The sequence below is a fragment of the Microtus pennsylvanicus genome, chromosome 7 (genome assembly GCF_037038515.1).
Source record: "Microtus pennsylvanicus isolate mMicPen1 chromosome 7, mMicPen1.hap1, whole genome shotgun sequence".
NCBI classification, from domain to species: domain Eukaryota; kingdom Metazoa; phylum Chordata; class Mammalia; order Rodentia; family Cricetidae; genus Microtus; species Microtus pennsylvanicus.
The window spans coordinates 1,759,607-1,778,361 of NC_134585.1; the positions used below are offsets into that span (position 1 = coordinate 1,759,607).

Here is an 18,755-nt window from a genome sequence, read left to right on the forward strand (position 1 = left end):
CATGCACAGACACACACCACACACGCACACGCACACACACACCAGGCACTAATAAGCAGGCAGAGCAAGGGAAGGTTACTGTTATCCTATGCAGGCCTCGGTTCCCAAAGTGCCGCACGTGTTCCCGTTTGAGGGAAATGAATACATTACTATGTGTTTTTGCTTTTTCAAAAAGCGTCCCAGCTCAGCCTCTTGCAGAGATCTGAGGCGAGTGAATCAAAATGAGAAAGGGCGAGGCAAGGAGAGGCTGCTCCCATCACCAAGTGACGCGCCGTGGATACTTTATTGACACTGCTGTTGCACGGGGAAGCGAGGTGTTGAGGGCACAGAAAGGAACCCGTGAATGTGGGTGTCACTGCATCCTTCAGCTCTGAGGTGCAGCAGGCTTCGGGAAAACGGAAGGAGAGCCAAAGGGAGAGACCCACTCATGAGAAACAGAGAGAGGCACTAAGGGGTTCAACATACACTTGGGACTCCGCGAGGGGCTAAATGGCATTATCATACTGACTTTTCAGGGGCCATGAGGTGCCTGGGAAGAGCAGCACAGACATTCTTTAGAGATTGCTGGAGTCACAATGACCGAGCATCACGGAGTGCCGAGAACAGAGTATTAGGACTCGGCCAGGCAAGCGGGGGTCGGGGCAGTGGTCATAGCATGGGCTTGCCATTCATTGAATCACAACCAGTGCCCATCTGGAGCTGTGCTGACTTCTTACAGCACGGGTCACAGCACCACCTTACAAGGCGCACACTGTTATCATTCCAGTTACAAACAGGAGGGCACTGGGGCTTCCAGGTTAAATAGCTTGTCCCAGTCTAGCAGCCAGCAAGGAACAGAGGAGGGAGAGGAGCCCAAACCCACCTGAAGTCAGGGTGCAATCCACACCCCTGTCACCATGTCACACATGTCTCATAGAAGGCTCGGGTGAGGACAAGTTGGGCATTCCTTAGTATAGTTCCAGTGGACAGAGGTTTGGGTTTGAGTAGGCTGTAAGCCTTGTGGGAGAATGTTGGCTCCTGTCCCCTAGGATAATCTCTCCTAGGAACGGGTTATGATGTGAAGTGACGGAGCGGGGGTACTAGGGATCAAAGCCAGGACTCTGTGCATGCTACACAAGCAAGCGATTCCAGGTGGGATGTTTCTCTGTGGAAGGAGCTGGCAGGAGTCAGCCTCGAGGGACATTGTCCCTATGATGTTCTAGACAGTGATCCGATAGTTGGGGTGGACCTGGGGCCTGACGTCACAGACCATGCCAAGAAGCTGAGCCAGGACACGCTCCCGATTTCTCTGCTGGGAGCTCTGCATGCCCTGGACCTGGCGTCTGGTGGCCTGTTCCACTTCAGCAGACAGGTTCCCCTGAGAGCCCATGGCCTGGGGGAGGGGGAGGAGGGAAAGAAAGAAAAAGGCAGAAACAGAGAAAGAAAGGTCCCAGCGTGTAGAAAGGAGGATCCCGAATAAAGCTTGGAAAACCTTTTCAAAACTACATGCACCCCACAAAAACATCTAGATACCAGACAGGTGAGCACAATCCCGATTTCTCACTCAGAGTCTAAAAGCTCACCACAATGGCCTTAAAACTCTGCCCCCCCATCGATGTTGCCGCACTCCACACAGACTGTGAAGGCTGTTCCCCTCCCCCATCGATGTTGCTGCACTCCACACAGACTGTGAAGGCTGCTCCCCTCCCCCATCAATGTTGCTGCACTCCACATAGACTGTGAAGGCTGCTCCCCCATCGATGTGGCCAGGGTCCCTTCTGTCCCCTCACACCCCAGTCTCTTGTTGAGGCACCTGCACACGTCTCACAGGAGGCGCCCACTAAATTTGCACCTGGGCGGGTCCACCCCTGCTGCCCGTCAGCTCACCGCCTGCTGCTTGCTCTGGAACTCCTGCTCACGCTCCCTGCGGTATTGCTCCACCTCCATCTGAGCCTCCTCCTTCGCCTGCTTCAGTCGCCGGGCCTTCCCTAGAGGCAGAAGGACAGTGGGTATAGACACACACACAGGTGTGGGAGCAGGGGCCAGCCCCCCCCAGAAAGTTATTCAGCTTCCTGTCAGCCAACCAAGCGCTGATTCTAAAACCCACCCACTTCTTCTATCCTAATAAGCTTTCGGCCCCCAGCTCTGTTTCCATTATCCTTGGGTTTTCCTAAGGACTCAAATGCCCGCTATCCCCTGCCCCTAGATTCTCCTTCCAGAGGAAAGAGGAGGCTCACTCTTCCTGGCATCGGCCACCTTCTCCGCTGCCCTCTTCTCTGCTTGCAGGAGCTGCTGGATACCCTGGGACTGACTGGCCATTTTTGCCACTAGAAAGGATGCTGTTTCGAAGGCGACCAAGGTACCAGATGGCTCCCACCCTCCAGCGCCTACTCTTCCGGCCCGTCGCTGCAGTCCTCCACTCCCACTGGGTCTTAATGCTCCCGTTTTCTCTTCGGCATCCTCACACCGATGACTGGTCCTCCTCCGGCGCCTCGCTGAGGTAGTACCCCATAGGGCCGCCTGGGGGCAGCAGAGACCAGGCCGTGCTGACTAACGGCGGCAGGTGCAGGGCCTCGGTGTCCCTGGGTCTGCAGGGCTGAGGATGGGGGAAGGGGAGGCTGCGGTGTTCGGGTGGGAGGAGAGCGTGGTTGGTGGTCTCAGAGGAGACGCAAAGACGATGAGCACGGTGTGGGAAGGTAAGGGTGTGCTTGGAACAGTACCGTGGGTTTCACACTCCCAGCTCTGCTCGGTCTCCCCGCCCCCCCAGTCTCCATCTTTTTTTTTTTTAATTTGGATTTCCCAAATCCGAACGTCTGCACACATCTCGCCTGCCGTCCTACGTTCTCCTTCTTAGCGTCGTCTCATGTATTTTTGTTTTTGGATCTACTTATATATTTGGACCCATTGTGATTTTTTTTTCTTTCTTTGTTTTGTTCAGTATTCCGAGACAGCGTTTCTCTGTGTATCCCTGGCTGTTCCGGAGCTCACTTTGTAGACCAGGTTGGCCTCGAACTCAAGAGATCGGCCTGCCTCTGCCTCCCAAGTGCTGGGATTAAATTTTTTTCACTGTAATTTTTTTCATCTTTACTTCCCCCATCTTTTCTTTCTCTTTTCATTTTTTTTTCTATCCGTTATTAGAGTATCCCCCCCCCCGTGAAAGGGTCGGAGATAAACTTCCACATAACCCTCCTGCCTTCTAGCCCCGGCCTCTGATCCAGTCTTCCGGTTTCAGGAGGACCCTGTGTCGCGATCACCTTGTTTCCCCTCCGGAGGCCTAATCGCGAGTCACCCAGTGTGGACGGAATGATTTCCGGGACGGGCCCCGCAGTTCATTTCCGCCCGCCCGGAGCGCTCTTCCCTTCCCGCCTCCGCCTCCCTTCTCGGAGCGACCTAAACACGGGCTCGGGCCTCCAGCTCCGCGGGTCCTGGGGGGTGGGGAGCAGGTTTGATGAGTCACCCCCCCCCCCCGGCCCCCGAGGACGAAGCCTCCACGTCTGTCTGTCGGGTACATTGTATTCCGTTTCTAGATCATGGCTGATGAAAATTTCCCCGCTCTGGCCTTACTTGATTTTTTTGTTTTTTCTTTTCCCCTCCAAAGTCCAGAATGAACTTTTTTCTTGGACTCTGGAGCCTTAAAGCAATCGTGTATCATTTTCTCAAAAATTACATCCAAAGTGAAACCTGTGGCCCCGACCCCAACTCTGCCTCCCCGGCCCCCCAACCTGTCAGATGGTCAGGGACGAGAGTTTAGGTTATAGACCAGCTTCATCTCCGCTGAGTTGTGAGGGAGATGGGAGGTGAAGGCAGCAGCGGGCGGTCGTGTCCTCACATTTCCCACTTCTTCCTCAGCCCAAGAGTTCCATGGCCTCTGCTTCCCGCCGGCAACGCCGAGAGCGCCGCTTCCGGCGGTACTTGTCGGCAGGGCGGCTGGTGCGGGCCCAGGCTCTCCTCCAGCGACACCCGGGCCTCGATGTGGATGCCGGGCAGCCCCCTCCCCTGCACAGGGCCTGCGCCCGCCACGATGCCCCAGCTCTGTGCCTGCTGCTGCGTCTCGGGGCTGACCCTGCCCACCAGGACCGACACGGCGACACGGCGCTGCACGCTGCGGCCCGCCAGGGCCCTGATGGTGAGTGGGTCGGGGGAACTGGTCACGAGAGGCCGATCCGAGAGGAAATGAAGGCCTGGTGTGGTGGCGCACGCCTTTGACCTGAGCACGCAGGGGCAGGAGGATCTCTGAGTTCCAGGCCAGGCCAGCCTGGTCTACACAGTGAGCTTCAGGGCTACGTAGAAAGACCGTGCCTCCAACAACAACAAACATAGTTGGGAGAGCTAGTTGTATGGTCCTTGGGACCTGTTGAATCGATTGACCTGGTTGGCATGTGGCCATCACATGCCTTACAGTAACAGATAATGTTATCCTAAAATTGCCCAATCCCATCAACTAAGAGTGTGTGTGTGTGTGTGTGTGTGTGTGTGTGTGTGTGTGTGTTTGGTTTAGTGTGGTGTGACTGTGTGACTGTGCCGGGGTATTGTTTTGAGTTGGGGTCTTGCTGTGTATTTCAGGCTGGCTCAGCATCCTCCCAAGCGCTGAGATTGCGGCCACCCCCAGCCACCCAGCCTGCAACCTTTTCCGCTACATTTCCTCTCTTGCAGGATTAGTGGTTACTTTGTTTCTTTGAGGGCTGTTTGTCTGTAGCACAACCCTGCGGGGAGTTAGAGTCAGATCCCAGCTGCAAGAAGCTTGCCCGCCTCCCACCCCCAGCTTAGTTCAAGTCTCTCTGTAAATTCGAACAATAGCAACCTTTGTGGTTTGCCACAAAGTCTAACAAAGTATCCTTGCTGGCTGTCACATGACCAGCTGGGATGACCCGCAGATGTGAAACCTGGCCTGGAGTTCTGCCGGAGACCTGCATTCCTGTGTTGGGAACAGATTCGTGTTCCTTGATGCAGACTTCTGAAACACCCTAGGGACCAGTTTTCCCCGGTCTCCACCAAAAATCTAATTTAAAGCTACTTTTAATCCAGTACTTTGGAGGCAGAGGCAGTCAGGACTCTGAGCTCACAGCCATCCTGGTCTACATAGTGAGCCCCAGGCCAGCCAGAGCTGTAAGAGAGACCCTTCCTCAAAATAACAACAGAGCATCTCAAATCATTGCTAATGGCTTCACAGTGCAAACAGCCCCCTTCTAGCCTCCGGTTTGTGCAGATAACCTGCTCGGAAACAAACGAGCCACCTACAAAGATGGGAGATTACAGCACACTCCTGTAACCCCGACACTCAGGAGCGCGCGCGGGGTCACCCAAGGCCAGTCTGGTCCAGGCCTCAGTCTCAAACAAACAAGCAAATCTAACCTAAATGCAAGCCAGGGTGATGAGTTTATCCTGCTGAGCCCAACGCTCAGGTGTTTTCTACCAGAGACCTTCGTGTGCTTGTCTGCCCTGGCTCCCCCAGCCAGGTGACCTCCTCTAGGCTCTTCCAGAAGAGCGCCATCAAATCCCAGGCAGTTCTGAAAGCAGCATGAAGTGTTGCTTCTACTGTGCGGCAGAAGCAGCACCATAGGGAGCGGCCTCCTGACTAGAGGGGAGAGCCAAGAGGGGGCCCTGTCCACCGAGGGTTTGCCTTCTGAACATAGAGTGTGAACAGCACCAACCCCGCTTGCTCCTTCCCTCATCTCCAGCTTGACCTCTCCTTGGTCAAAAAGAAAAAATTCTTTTCTTTAATTCTGCATACTTTAATATTTTTTTAAGCTTAAAGAGCGTAAGTTTGCCAGATGCAGGCTGCAGCTGGCTGGCTGGTTTTGTTATGGAGTGTCTGAGGAGTGAAACTCCCCAGATTCCTGAATAAGTCCAACGGAGTCTTTATTTACCGTCAGCGGGACTGTTCCAAGCAGGGTAGCGAGCTGGAAGCAGCCTCGACCTCCTCCGGTTTCTCTGAGTTTCTCAGGGCAGTGAATACAACTGTGACGCGCACAGAAAGGCAGCTCTGACATCTGCCGCCACCAAGGCTTGTTTACAAAGCGGGCAGACAGCAGTTAAATGGTCAGACAGTTAACCTTCAGCTCAGGGTCACCACAGAATGTGTGTTTGGTCTAAGTGACCGGAGACCAGTTGTTACCCAAGGTAGTTTTACAATTCGGGTCTCATTAGAAATGCTTTCACAAGCCTGGATGGTGACAAAGCCCAGTGCCTGGGGCAGCTGCTTGCTGTCCTTACCTCAGGAGGCCTTGGTGAGCACATGACCCACAGACTAGCTGCAGCTTTGCTAGCTAACAATAACTGCTATTTTATGTGGCTCAGGTGAACTTTGCTGAGTAGCTCCTGATGGTGGAGCAGGTACCTCCGTCATAGTATTGAGTTCTGAGACGAATGTGGAACATTTGAGACACGGAGGCAAAACACTGTATTGTAGGAGGCTCAGGAGCTTGTCTGAGATGTCAGAGAGTTTGCCACTGTCCCAAAGAGGAAACCCTCTCAGACTGTCACTCACCAGCCCTGCCACCAGGTGGCGCTCTAACTTTGGCGTCTCCATAAAGAGAAACCGCCGTCACCGAGAGCAGGAGGAATGACTGCAGCTCCTTCAGGAGTCTCCCTTAGTTCCCACGTTAGGTCTGAGGGATGCCAGAGTTCGCTGAAGTGACCGTGCGGGTTTATCATATCCACCAGAGGCCAGAAGAGGGAAGAGCCCCCCTCCATTGTAGGATTTGGTAACTTTTTGGAACCTCGTGGGAGAGCTCTCTCAACCATCAGAGGAGCCCACCAGTGGAGCCCATGTCAAATGGCGACAGTGACAAACAGTAGTTTTCTCAGGCTTTCTGGGGGGTGAGAAACAAGCAAATAATTGTTGTGATATTTGGGTTTGGGGTTTAAGATTTGTTCTAGTTGTTCTGATGGGTTTGTTTGGTTGTTTTTTTTTTTAAGACAGGGTCTCTCTGTAGTCTTGGCTGTTCTGGAACTCGATGTGTGGGCCAGGCTAGCCACGAATGTACAGAGATGTGTCTTCCTCCGCTTGATTAGAGGTGTGAGCCAGGGTCCCCACCTAAATTTGGGGATTATAGGTGTAAATCAGCATCCCCACCTAAATTTGGGGATTATGGGTATAAGTCAGGGTCCCCACCTAAATTTGGGGATTATGGGTATAAATCAGGGTCCCCACCTAAATTCGGGGATTATAAGTGTAAGCCAGGGTTTCCACCTAAATTCAGGGATTATAGGTGTGAGCCAGGGGCCCCACTTAAATTCAGGGATTATAGGTGTGAGCCACTGTATTTTAGTTTTCTTTTTTTATGGTGCTGGGACTTAACCCAAGGCCTTGTACACACCAGACAAAGCCCTGAGCCTCAGCCCCAGGCCTCCTTGTTCTCTTTTTAGTTTGAGATGGCGGCCACAAGTGTAGCCTAGGCAGTTTTGACCTTTTGGTATCCCGACTCCGCTGCCCCAGGAGCTGGAACACAGTTTGTCTTTATGAACACTCCCTGCACTGCCACCCTGATGCCGGCCTTGTTTGGAAATGACTAGGCACGGTTTATGTTCCACTGTCCCCCAGCCGCAGTCTGCAGTGACCCAGCACGGGTCTCAGTGCCTTGCCCTGTCAGGAAATGGGTAATGAAAGAATTTACCAGAGCCAGGCAAGGTGTCACACGCCTGTAATCCCAGGAGACTGAGGCAGGAAGACTGAGTTCAAGGCCAGCCTTGGCTACACGCGCAATTCAAAGCCAGTCTGAGCTACGTGAAACCATGAGGGTGGTATCAGAGGCAGCAGAGAATTTCTCGCTACAGTGTAGAGGGTAGAGAGGAGCTGTCTACACTTAGGTGTCCAGTTCTATATGGGCAGTAGGAAGCATTTTCACTCCATGGTGCCCTGGTTGTTCAGGTCTTATGGAAAGGGACACTTGTGTGGGCTCATGTCTAGATGCTTACGTGGGCATTCATTCCTTATTGTCAGATACATTTTACAGTTTATTTCTTCTTGAAGCCAGGCGGTGGTGGTGCATACCTTTAATCCCAGTACTCAGAAGGCAGAGACAGGTGGATCTCTGTGAGTGTGAAGCCAGCCTGGTCTACAGACTTGAGTTCTAGGACAGGCCCCAGAGCTACAGAGAAATCCTGTCTCGAAAAAAAAAAGAGGAAAAAAAAACAGAAGAAAAAGTTATTTCTACTTGGGACTGTATCTCTATAAGATGTCATGAGTTACTAGGGCTCAGACTAGATAGCCTGAGCCTACTCCTTAAAATCTCTTCAGTGCTATCCTGACACCCTAAGACAGACTGCAGCCAGGGCTTGTTAAGCTGAATTCTTCCTCTTTTAAAATTTAGTTTTATTTTTCTGTGTGTAGAGGTCAGAGGATACAGTTGTGTTTGGACTTCAAGTTCCATTTTATTTGAGACAGTGTCTTGTTTCTTTTTAACTGTGTACACCAGGCTAGCTTGCCCCTGAGTCTGTAGGGGGGCCTGGGATGGCAGGCGTGGGCTGGGGAGCAGACGCAGGGCCTCACGATCGCATGGCCAGGCTGTAGCTCTGCGCTCTTCTAGCCCCAGAGGTAACTCTTTCTGACCCTGCTCAGAGGGCAGCAGCCTTGCTTGAGCCGAGCCCACCACAGAACGGCATCCACACCCCCTACACACAAGGCTCACACAAGATGGAGGCCGTCTTCTGGAGCTGCTGCAGGGCTGGGGGCCCTTGCTGGCAGTGCTCATGTGCTATAGTTGTGAGACCACGGGGCAGCGGACATTCTGGAAAGGGAGGTGGGGTTGCTGTTGAAGGAGACCAGAGGTCAGAAGACGACACTAAGTCAGGAGGTCCTGGGTGGCGGGAGGGGGCGTCAGGGCAGCAGTGGCACCAGCTGTAGCTGAGACCTAGAATCAGGAAGACGTTGATTTCCCAGGAGCTTGAGTAAGCAGCAACCAAAGACACGAAAGAAAATAAACACAGAAAGGGTTTGTGAGGGCTGTGAGGAGCCCCAGCCAGGAGGCTGATGTCCGAGTTAGACAAGGACAATTGTGTTTCTGGCTGGAGTGAGGGGGGAGAAACATCCAAACATAGGGAAAGGGAGACAGCACCGAGGGGCGGTCAGGTGGTTCTGAGACTTGCAGTCATTTATAGGTTAGAATAGGGAAGCTGCCAGGATGGGAGAGCCATCCCGAGACAGGGTACTGTGAGCATCTCAGACCCAGCCTGCGCAAAGATGGCGCCTTTCTGGGTGAGGAGTTGGTTCCTTAAGACAATAGCATCTGAACAAAATAACAGTGAGCGGCCCTCGCACAAGACCATCGTACACTGGGCCTGAGGGAAAGCTGCAGGACAGCAAGGCAGGGCGGGGTATAGGTGACCACGCAGAGACTCCAGGAAGAACGCAGCAGTGACCATCAGGACAGAGGGACCCTGCAGATGTCTACGGAGTCTGAAATACTGGGGTATGGGAGTCAAGGTGGCAGCACCCAGGAAGTTTGAGAGGTCTCCTTGAGGGAACAGAGCGGGGCTGAATTCCTTGAAATGCATTGGGTCCCTCAATGCCTGGAGGGTCAAATGACACAGAGCTTGAGGTGGAGAGAGCGCCTGTCGCCCCTGCAGAAGACCAAGTTCAGCTCCCAGCACCACGCTCAGCTCACAGCCACCTGTGCCTCCAGCTCTGACCTCTGCGTGCATCCCGTACATACGTGTGGGGATGGGCGGGTGCTGCCAAAATACTCAGACACAAAATCTCTGGGGAAAAAAAAAAAAGGTTAAATTACACCATTACATCTCAGAAAGGAGAAGTGATCTTGGCTATTCATTAGGATCTGGGGTGTCTAAGGACAGGGTTCACCTGATTCTCCCCAAAAAGAGAAAGGGATCCCCAAGCAGCGCCTAGGAACAGGCAGCTTGCTCTTTTACCAGAAGAGCCCTACTCTGGACCGACACCCAGAGCGGCAGGCCTTGCCGTCTGGCTGCAGTGGAGGGGAACTGGCAACGCCCAGTCCAGGGAACTCTGAGGGAGGACTCACTGGACTCTGGCTGGCACTTGGGACTCGCGATCCCTTTGGAAGAGAAAGTGTCGGTGCTTAGCTGACTGCTGTCCTAATGCCCTGCACCTTGCCTCGAGCATGCTCGAAAACTACCTTTTGTCTTGGTGAGGTAAATCCATTCAGTAGTTCCTTGAGGTCAGCAGCTGTTGGTGCCTCCTGAGGCAGCAGCCAGACTCTGCAGGATGGGCCTGCAGGTCTCTGAGCACTGGCTCCCACTCCCCAGAGAGGGGAAGGTGAGACTCCTGGGAAGGTATTGTTTCACTTATTTCTGTTGTGTTCTAGACAGGCCTCTACATAGTCCTGGCTGTTCTGAACTATATAGACCAGGCTATCCTGGAACAAACAGACCCTCCTGCCGCTGCCTCACAAGTGCTGGCATTAAAACTATGTGCTACTGCACCTGGCTTGAATTTTAAATGAGCAAAATCCTAGTTTTGTTAAAATTCAGTTTTCAGAGTAACAGAAAATCCAACAAATTCAGCAGAAAACAATCATCACGACAACATGAAATCTCTGTCTCGTGAAGCCAGCTTTTGGCAAATGTTCTTAACCGCAGCGGGAGCGGCGTCTCAGGAGACTTGGGCCTTAGCCGTGGGAGGTGTGGCATTGATGTCGGTTTCGGGGCCGCTAAGCAGCACAGGCTCACCGTCTTCGAGCTGAGTGCAGACCTGTGACTCACGCTCGTTCCTTCGCCCTCGTCTTTTCTTTTCCATTTTGGAAAGTCCAGTCCCTTTATCTTAGGAGAATCGTAATCAACACAAACTTCTTTCTTAACTAAAAATACCCTTTCCTTTTCACCCTCCTTGCCCAGGCCCTCTCACACTCCCTGCCCCTACCCGTGCCCGCTCCTGCTCACGGTGCTTGCTTCTTTACCAGAGACTGGGATCTTCAGTTCTTGCTTCTTTACCAGAGACCTGGGTCTTCAGTTGCATCCATGGCATGAGGAAGCAGCTTAAATGTCCTGCAGACACAATATCAGACTGGAGGCTCTGTCTGGCCACGGTCTTTAGTCCATCGCTCATCTCCTGTAGGTTACTGTACAGTATCAGGAGCAATTGGAGTCAGATGCCTCAGGTTGACTATGTGCGTATTATTATATCCCTGCTAAACATTTTCCCAACGGAAAGCCAGGACACAGATCCTATTACCAGCTGTCTGCTGTGAGTGAGAAAGAAACGGAGTGTCTAAGAAGTGTGGGCCACGGATGGGCAGTGAGAGCAGACTTAAGAAACGGAGTGTCTAAGAAGTGTGGGCCACGGATGGGCAGTGAGAGCAGACTTAAGAAACGGAGTGTCTAAGAAGTGTGGGCCACGGATGGGCAGTGAGAGCAGACTTAAGAAACGGAGTGTCTAAGAAGTGTGGGCCACGGATGGGCAGTGAGAGCAGACTTAAGAAACGGAGTGTCTAAGAAGTGTGGGCCACGGATGGGCAGTGAGAGCAGACTTGACCCAAGCACTGGTGCCAGGATTTGATCTCTACAGAGAAGAGGTACATCTTTAAGATTGCCGGAAAATCTCACAGTGCTGCTAACAGTGGCGGTCACGGGCTGCCGACAGTGGCGGTCACGGTGCGGCTTTCAGGACTGGGATTATTTGATTTTCAGGTCCTTTGAAACACATGTAGGTTTTCTAATTGTTAAGTTTTTCCTGATCAGTGGTTCTGTTTGTTTTTATATCCCAACTCCAGCTCCCCCCCTACTGTCCTCTCAGTCCCTCCCCACTACTGCTTGGATTGGGGAAAGCGCTACAGAGTGTCCCATTTCTGTAGGCCAGGTGAGGAGACCGCAGGACCTTGGCAGGGGATTGTCCTAGTCTAGGCACAGACAGGAGACAGCCAAGAATGTGTGTTCACCGTGCAGTGTGAAGTTTTGGATCCCTAAAAACCTGAAGGAGCTGGGCAGTGGTGGCGCACGCCTTTAATCCCAGCACTCGGGAGGCAGAGGCAGGCGGATCTCTGTGAGTTTGAGGCCAGCCTGGTCTATATAGAGCTAGTGCCAGGACAGGCTCCAAAGCTACAGAGAAACCCTGACTCGAAAACAAGCAAACAAAAAACCTGAAGGAAATAGTAAACAGTTAGTACTCTTGGAGGATTGGAGCGGAGGGGAAAAAGAGAGATAGAGAGCTGGAGGGAAGGAGAGGCTGTCCAGTGTGGGTACTGGAGGGGAGGAGAGGCTGTCCAGTGTGGGGGCTGGAGGGGAGGAGAGGCTGTCCAGTGTGGGGGCTGGAGGGGAGGAGAGGCTGTCCAGTGTGGGGACTGGACCTGGAACAGTTGGGACACAGCCTTCGGGAGAAGGGGATGAGGTCTCTCTTAGCTGCCTTGCCGAGGGCACAGATGTTGGGGGTGAAGTCCTTGAATGAATGTGTGAGAGAGAGAATGTGCGTGGGTGAGGAGGAGGTGCAGTTGGAGGGGGGAGACAGAGATGTCGCAGGGGAAGGTGCTGGAGGCTGAGAAGCTGGAGGCTGAGTGGGACATGCGTGGCCGTCAAAGATGTCATCTAAGGCTGAGTTCCAGGGAGGCCACTGCAGGAGGCACCTGTTGGGCCACGCAGGGTCAGGAAGTACTGAATAGGAGGAACCTGGGTCAAAATTACGGTAAAAAGATCCAGTTGTAGGCAGGGTTATAGCTCAGTGTTCCTCATCAGGGTGGAAACGAGGGCCAGGTGTTATTACAAAGGAAAATAAGGTTTTGTTTGCTTTGTTTTTTGAGAAGTTAAAGACAGAATTTAGACCAGTTCTGAGAATATATCTCAGGGTGAGTGAGGGGTCATGAAACCCACCTTGTATCCTACCAGAGATGCAAGCTTGCCCCAGAGGCATCTTCAGAGGGCAGCAGCCCTCCCTGTTTTCAGTCCTGATTTGACTGAGGTTTGCTCTAAACCAGGGCGTCCTCCGAGAACAGAGACCTCCTGACTCACAAGGTGAAACCCAGTTGGTCAGACTAGGCTGACCTCAAAGAGAGACATGCTGGCAGAAAAGGGGGCCCCTGTCCCAAGAAAGTGAAGCATTGGTTACCCCTGGGGCCGCAGGAGTGTTGTTCTTGTGTGTGGTGTGAGGTCCCAGCCAGGGCATTGGGCATGGCCGAGGCAAGCAAGTTGGCATGTCTCCCACTGAGCTGTGTCTCTGCAGCAGCAGGTGCTGCTGTCAGAGGTGAGGAGAGGACCTGCTCCTGTTGTTAAGGGAAGGTGTCTCTTCACAGACCCTTTCCATATACACTTCTTCCCAGACATGATCCCACACACCTTTAATCCCGGCCGTTGGGAAGCAGAGGCAGGTGGATCTGTGCACTCTAGGTTAGCCTGAGCTACATGGTGAGACCCTATCTTAAAAAAGAAAAAGGGAGGGAGGGAAGGAAGGAAGGGGGGAAAAGTCTATACTAATGAACATTGGAAAAGTTGGTGTAGGGTCTGGAGAGGCAGCTCCTTCAGAGGACCCAGGTCCATGTGCTGGGTGCTCACAACCGCCTGTAACTCCAGCTCAGGGATCTGTCTTCCTCTTCTGGCCTGCGGGCACCATTCTTCCCAAAGCTGAAAGGAAGTCAGGAAGAAAATTTGGGGAGAGAATTAAAAACTTTTAAAGGATAGATGGGGAAACTGTTTTAACCGTCCTACGAGGACTTTCATAAGCCACGCCTTTAATCACAGCACTTGGGACTCAGAGGCAGATGGAGCTCTTGAGTGTGAGTGAGGCCAGCCTGGTCTACAGAATTCTAGGACAGCCAAGGCTATACACACAGAAAACAAAGGACTTTCATATCTGTATGAGTATGGAAAAATTTCCAAGGAAGAAAATGAAAAATATGAATAGGATATTCACAAAATAAATACTAGTAGCCAGAAAAATTAAAAATAAATAAATAAATTTATTAATAAAACTTTTTTTTTTGAGATAGGATCTCCGCATAGCTCTGGTTATCCTGGAACTCACTCTCTGGATCAGACTAGCCACAGACTTACAGAGAACTGCCTGCCTCTGCCTCCCGATTGCTGGGATTAAAGGTGTGTGCCAACACCTCCCGGCCTTTTATTAAAACCATTTCTTGATCTGTCCCATTAGCAACATGAAAAGGTCGGTATGCATGTTCAGGAAGGAAGGCGGTACACTGTGTTCGTGACACAGACATTGTGAACAACTCGCAGGCTTGTCATGCTTTGACGCGGAACACCTACCCTGAGCAGAGGCTGCACCAAGTTCATACATATGCAGGTTTGGCACAGTCTAGCAACCAGGGGTGGAGAGAGTCCTGTCTCAGACTCACAGGGAGCACTCCTTACCGTTGCCAGAAAGTAAAACAGAGAGTAGGTTCCCGGGGAAATACAGGTGCTAGGTGAAAAACCTGTGAGGAGGAAGGCGTGAGCTTCAGCCCGGCTGAGTCTACAGTGAGGCCCTGTCTAAGTTAGTACTGCCTACTGTCAGCCTTGGGGGTGTATTTAACCATGTGTGATGTGGGTGCCCTAAATATTCTATTAACTGAAGTGGATGTGTGATCCATACACACCTCGGACACACGAGTCAGAGGTTTGAGGCCAGCCTAGGCTACAGTTACAAAGTGACTTCTAGGACTCTGAGAGCCACATGAGGCCCTCTCTTACACACACACACACACACACACACACACACACACACCATAGCTAATAAAATAAGTTGGGCATTTCAGAAAAAATGAAAAATTTTAAAAAAGCAAGTTGCCAGGCTGGTCGCCTGCCTCTGAGCAAATGTGCATAGCGTGTGGTCACGGACCGTGTGTGCACTCACAGCCTAGCGTGTGGTCACGGGCCGTGTGTGCACTCACAGCCTAGCGTGTGGTCACGGACCGTGTGTGCACTCACAGCCTAGCGTGTGGTCACAGGCCGTGTGTGCACTCACAGCCTAGCGTGTGGTCACGGGCCGTGTGTGCACTCACAGCCTAGCGTGTGGTCACGGACCGTGTGTGCACTCACAGCCTAGCGTGTGGTCACGGGCCGTGTGTGCACTCACAGCCTAGCGTGTGGTCACGGGCCGTGTGTGCACTCACAGCCTAGCGTGTGGTCACGGGCCGTGTGTGCACTCACAGCCTAGCGTGTGGTCACGGACCGTGTGTGCACTCACAGCCTAGCTTGTGGTCACGGGCCGTGTGTGTGCACTCACAGCCTAGCGTGTGGTCACGGGCCGTGTGTGTATTCACAGCCTAGCGTGTGGTCACGGGCCGTGTGTGCACTCACAGCCTAGCGTGTGGTCACAGGCCGTGTGTGCACTCACAGCCTAGCGTGTGGTCACGGACCGTGTGTGTGTTCACAGCCTAGCGTGTGGTCACGGGCCGTGTGTGCACTCACAGCCTAGCGTGTGGTCACGGGCCGTGTGTGTACTCACAACCTAGCGTGTGGTCATGGGCCGTGTGTGCACTCACAGCCTAGCGTGTGGTCATGGGCCGTGTGTGCGTTTACATGGACCAAGGCAGGACTGGAGTTTGCAGCAGACTGTTAACAGAATTTTAAGTGGGCTGTGTTGGTGAACAACAACAAAAATCCTGAGTTAAACCTATGCAAGTCTGGATGCAGTCATATACACACACATAAGCACACACACTGTGCACTCACACACATGTAAACGCACACCCTCGTGAGCCCTGGTGGGAAGAAGTTGAAAGGCGGAAGCCAGAGCAGGCAGTTGCTAAGTGGGACAGCTGGGAGGTTTGTGGCAGGCAGGTCACAGCAGCACTAAGGAAACCTGCCTCACCCTGATGTGGTTTCGGAGGGGATTGGCACCGTGGTAGCCATGGGTAGGCCCTGCCATCTTCCTGGCAATGACAGGTCAGCCCTGCTTCTGTGCCATTGTCCTGGTAGGTGAACAGCACTTCCTGGAGCCAGCCAGGCTGGCCTCCCATCCCTACTCTGGGAGACAAGATGTGCCCACGGGGCAGGAAAGCTGCCCGCTGCCCGCCTCATTGTTGCCTGAGAAATCCTGCAGAAACATTTATTTCACTTGGCTTACTGGGTGGAAATAGTATGTGCACTTCTCTGTGGTGATACAGACATGGCGTCTGATGATCTCTATCTATATAGTATGTGTGCTTCTCTGTGGTGATGCAGACATGGCGTCTGATGATCTCTATCTATATAGTATGTGTGCTTCTCTGTGGTGATGCAGACATGGCGTCTGATGAGCTCTATCTATATAGTATGTGTGCTTCTCTGTGGTGATGCAGACATGGCGTCTGATGAGCTCTATCTATATAGTATGTGTGCTTCTCTGTGGTGATGCAGACATGGCGTCTGATGATCTCTATATAGTATGTGCGCTTCTCTGTGGTGATGCAGACATGGCATCTGATGATCTCTCTTCCCATTCCTATTTATTTACTTATTTGTTTTCTGAGGCAGGGTCAATCATGTAACTCTGGCTGTCCTGGGATTCACCTTGTAGACCAGGCTGGCCTCAAACTCAAGACTCACCTGTCTTGGCCTTTGTTAAGATGTGTTCCACCACTGCCTGGCAGAAATCTTAATATGTAGTTTTGGGTGAGAACTATATAATATTAAAAATATGTATGTTGTGATAATAGTTTCAGACCAAAAATAAAAAATAGTCAAAAGAATTTGAAGTTGTCCTAGGTGGCAGGAGCTGGGCCCATAACTGCCTTTTGTTGCAGGACACGGAGCGCCTGAAGCTGTGGGGAGCAGGCGGTCAGAGCTCTCTAAGCTTCCACACTCACCACGCGTGTCATTGTACGTGAATGTCGGGAGTTAGAGACTCCACGATGGTGGCCCTGCCAGGGCTGGAGCCCCAGGTGATCTCCGTCTCTGCCCCCAGCTTACAGGGACTTCTTCCTGCCTCTGCTGAGTCGCTGCCCCTCCGCCATGGGGATAAAGAATAAGGATGGGGAGACTCCTGGGCAGATTCTGGGCTGGGGCCCCCCCTGGGATTCTGCCGAAGAGGAAGAGGACGAGGAGGTTTCCAAGGAGCGGGAATGGCGGCAGAAGCTGCAGGGCGAGCTGGAAGATGAGTGGCAAGAGGCCATCGGGAGGTTTGAAGGTGAGGGGCCGGCTGCCACCGCCACCAGAGCTGCCCTCCTCCAGGCCCTGGGCGAGTGCGCTCTATCTCACTGCCTTTCTAATCACACCTCTCTCCAACACCCGCACCCCCCCCCCCCAAACAGATGATGCTTCTCACGAGGTGCAGGAGCCCGAGTCCTTCTCAGCCTGGTCAGATCGCCTGGCTCGGGAGCATGCCCAGAAACGGCGGCGGCAGCTAGAGGCAGAGAGATCCTGCAGACCCCAAAGGGCTGAGGGCTCCAGCCACAGCTGGCTTCAGCAAGAAGAGGAACAGCGGCTTTTCCGGGAGCGAGCCCGGGCCAAGGAGGAGGAACTGCGCCAGAGCCGAGCCAGGCGGGCTCAAGAAGCTCAAGGGGGCAGAGAGACAGATCCTCTCCAGCCTGGGCCCGGGGCAGAGCACCCACGAGGGGCAGGGAGGGGCAGCCTCTGGCGCTTTGGTGACGTGCCCTGGCCCTGTCCTGGTGGAGGGGACCCAGAGGCCATGGCTGCAGCGTTGGTGGCCAGGGGCCCCCCTCTGGAGGAACAAGGGGCTCTGAGGAGGTACTTGAGAGCCCAGCAGGTACGATGGCACCCTGACCGCTTCCTGCAGCGATTCCGAAGCCAGATTGAGACCTGGGAGCTGGGCCGCGTGATGGGAGCGGTGACAGCCCTTTCTCAGGCCCTGAACCGCCACGCAGAAGCCCTCAAGTGACCCAGGGGAATGGGCAAGAACCTGTGCGGGTGTAGCCTCAAGGATGGGCAGGAAGAGGCACAAGGTCATGGATGGGGATGGACAGAGGCAGGCCCTACACGGAGAGGATATGGGGCAGGCTCACGTAATGGGTGCGGGGGTGGGGCGGGGGAGGCTCTACCACTGCTCTTGACTGCCGCTTCCTAATAAGACCTGGTTCCCCGGCTCACTCCAGAGTCTGCTCTGCTTTTTCCATTGCTATGGTTTTCATCACCATGACATCTCCTCTCCCGCCCAGCTGTCGAAACCCGCAGCTCCCACACACCTGCAGCACATAGACAGACAGAGGGAGCTCTCCATGGAGGCCAGAAGCGCCCCCCCCCCCCCCCCCCCGCCCGCCCGCCCACCCTCCCTTGAGGTCAGCCTTTAGAAGGTCCAGTTTGTCCTTCAGACCCCTTCTGCTCCCTCCCCTGGGGTCCTGACCACTTCACTGTCTGCAGCTGAAGAAAGATGTCAAAAAAGGGAACAAACCATTTTCCTCCCCCCTGCTCCCCAACCAGAACCACATCCTCCTCCCCACTGCACCCCAACACGGGCTTTCCCTGTGCTGAGTCACTAGAGAGCTGAGTTGGGGGCAGCCAGGGCTGGGGATCATAAAGACCTGGGAGGGCAGAGACTAGAAAGAGGGGATGGAGAAAGAGCCTGTGGGGGAGGGAATTTCAGCTGCTAAAATTAGAAGCAGGAAGGAGGCCAGAAAGAGCCAGATTATGTAAGCTGGGTTGTCTGTTCTTGGGCAACTAGAGATCCACACCCGGGCTCCTGGGCAGCGCCTTCTCTGGCTCATCTCTCCGGGTCTCCAGTCCTGGTATCTACTGTTTGACTTCCCAACCGTAAACCCGGGCTTCAGCTCTGGACAACCCAGGCTTGGCCTTCCACATAAGCATCTCCTTCCCAAGAACCCTGGGTTGAGGTCCTAGGGATTGGAGAGAGGAATGGAAGATGGGCAGGGAAATCCATCTGTATCACCGCTCAAATTCTGAGACATGGAAGACGGGCAGGGAAATCCATCCGTGCCACT

The 18,755-nt window shown here is 53.3% G+C and overlaps 2 protein-coding genes across 4 annotated transcripts; one reads left to right on the forward strand and one right to left on the reverse strand.

The window, feature by feature from the left end:
- Nucleotides 1-251: 251 nt before the first annotated feature.
- Atp6v1g2 (ATPase H+ transporting V1 subunit G2) lies at nt 252-2,351 on the reverse strand. The gene is made up of 3 exons (XM_075979376.1): nt 2,217-2,351; nt 1,867-1,967; nt 252-1,372 (listed from the first exon to the last, which is right to left on the reverse strand). Exons 1-3 carry the CDS (start codon nt 2,296-2,298, stop codon nt 1,199-1,201), a joined length of 357 nt encoding a protein of 118 aa, XP_075835491.1. The 5' UTR covers nt 2,299-2,351; the 3' UTR covers nt 252-1,198.
- Nucleotides 2,346-17,913, forward strand: Nfkbil1 (NFKB inhibitor like 1). Of its 3 annotated transcripts, none has more exons than XM_075979375.1 (4): nt 2,346-2,479; nt 3,829-4,105; nt 16,766-16,987; nt 17,112-17,912. In XM_075979375.1, the coding sequence occupies exons 2-4, from the start codon at nt 3,841-3,843 to the stop codon at nt 17,696-17,698; spliced, it is 1,074 nt and encodes a 357-aa protein (XP_075835490.1). In that variant the 5' UTR covers nt 2,346-2,479; nt 3,829-3,840; the 3' UTR covers nt 17,699-17,912. The 3 variants fall into 3 exon arrangements, with proteins under 3 accessions (XP_075835490.1, XP_075835489.1, XP_075835487.1); XM_075979374.1 differs by lacking the exon at nt 2,346-2,479 and adding an exon at nt 2,520-2,675; XM_075979372.1 differs by lacking the exon at nt 2,346-2,479 and adding an exon at nt 3,195-3,484 and having other exon boundaries at nt 17,112-17,913.
- Nucleotides 17,914-18,755: the final 842 nt, after the last annotated feature.

What these genes read in the sequence shown, in the direction of transcription:
- Atp6v1g2 (XM_075979376.1), bottom strand. Translation starts at nt 2,298, where the DNA reads ATGGCCAGTCAGTCCCAGGGTATCCAGCAGCTCCTGCAAGCAGAGAAG. An exon ending in GGTGGCCGATGCCAGGAAGA is followed by an intron (nt 1,968 to 2,216) that starts GTGAGCCTCCTC and finishes TTCTGCCTCTAG; the next exon opens with GGAAGGCCCGGCGACTGAAG. An exon ending in TCCAGAGCAAGCAGCAGGCG is followed by an intron (nt 1,373 to 1,866) that starts GTGAGCTGACGG and finishes CCCCTCCCCCAG; the next exon opens with GCCATGGGCTCTCAGGGGAA.
- Nfkbil1 (XM_075979372.1), top strand. Translation starts at nt 3,428, where the DNA reads ATGAGTCACCCCCCCCCCCCGGCCCCCGAGGACGAAGCCTCCACGTCT. An exon ending in CCTCCACGTCTGTCTGTCGG is followed by an intron (nt 3,485 to 3,828) that starts GTACATTGTATT and finishes CTTCTTCCTCAG; the next exon opens with CCCAAGAGTTCCATGGCCTC. An exon ending in GGCCATCGGGAGGTTTGAAG is followed by an intron (nt 16,988 to 17,111) that starts GTGAGGGGCCGG and finishes CCCCCCAAACAG; the next exon opens with ATGATGCTTCTCACGAGGTG.